Source organism: Haplochromis burtoni, unplaced genomic scaffold, assembly GCF_018398535.1.
Source record: "Haplochromis burtoni strain Fernald_Lab_line unplaced genomic scaffold, NCSU_Asbu1 Contig_519, whole genome shotgun sequence".
NCBI classification, from domain to species: Eukaryota; Metazoa; Chordata; class Actinopteri; order Cichliformes; family Cichlidae; genus Haplochromis; species Haplochromis burtoni.
In genome coordinates this window covers 211,569-212,520 of record NW_024582880.1, presented here as the reverse complement: position 1 = coordinate 212,520, position 952 = coordinate 211,569, and the positions used below count along the sequence as shown (strand labels likewise).

The 952-nt window shown below is 40.1% G+C and overlaps 1 protein-coding gene across 1 annotated transcript in view; it reads left to right on the top strand.

Annotated features, from left to right (window-relative positions):
* Positions 1–952, top strand: part of col11a2 (collagen, type XI, alpha 2) — a gene marked incomplete in the record, with an annotated part of 41,857 nt that overhangs the window by 14,266 nt on the left and 26,639 nt on the right. The window contains 1 exon segment of the mRNA XM_042214111.1: positions 15–137. Coding sequence (XP_042070045.1) covers positions 15–137 — 123 coding nt within the window.

The window sequence follows — 952 nt, the reverse complement described above, 5'->3', positions numbered from 1 at the left end:
TTTTTCCTCCACAGGGAGACATCCAGCAGCTGATGATTGCCTCCAACCCTCAAGCTGCCTATGACTTCTGTGAACACTACAGCCCTGACTGTGACTCCCCTCTGCCCAAAACCCAAGCTCAGGACCCCAACACATACGTGAGTAACACCACAACAAGTCCAGAAACAGACATCAATTCATTAGTCATTTAATATCAAAAAATCTTCCCACAGTAACCTTTGTTAGAGTCGCATTCGTGGTGCTTTGTTAACACAAAGTAAATATAAAGTCCTGAGGAGCATCAGTTACAGCTCATTCACAAAACTGAGTGCTCGTCTGTAGCTCCGGTAAAAGATGCCCAAACAGAATCTCGGACTTTGTTTTGGATTTCTGTGACACTTCCTGTAGAAAGAAAACTTTTCACCGAATCCCAGTAATTTAAATAAAAATGTGTTTTGTAGCTATTGGAAGATAAAAAGCAGGAACAGGAGCGAAAACTGACCAGCCTGCTGAATGCTTGCAATAAACTTTAAGCAGTCAGTGAATATCGCTGATCCTTGTGCAACATCCGCCTTAAGTGCAAAGTAGTGCAAAAATATCTCTGTTATATCCATCAGTTCCTCTGCCTATGCCATTGTTAAAGTTCTATCATTAGGATTATTAACTATTTATTGTTTTTATTTATGTTACAACACAACATATTGAAAACATCTTGAGATCAGAAAAAAGTAAACAATATATTTTAAACCTTCTGGAAAAAGTTTTTAAAATTCTAAAAAGTCTAGCTGTCAAAGTAAATCTACTAAAGTTCGTCTGAAAATGAAGTCCTCGGGTTCAGTTTGGGTCATCTGATGATGTCATCAAAGTGCTGCTCCCCCTTCCTGTCTTTCTCTCGCATCCTCGTCATCAGCAACAGTTTGTTTCCATCCGCTTTCCTCCTCACCGCCACAGTCTGTGTCTCCCATTCGGTGAC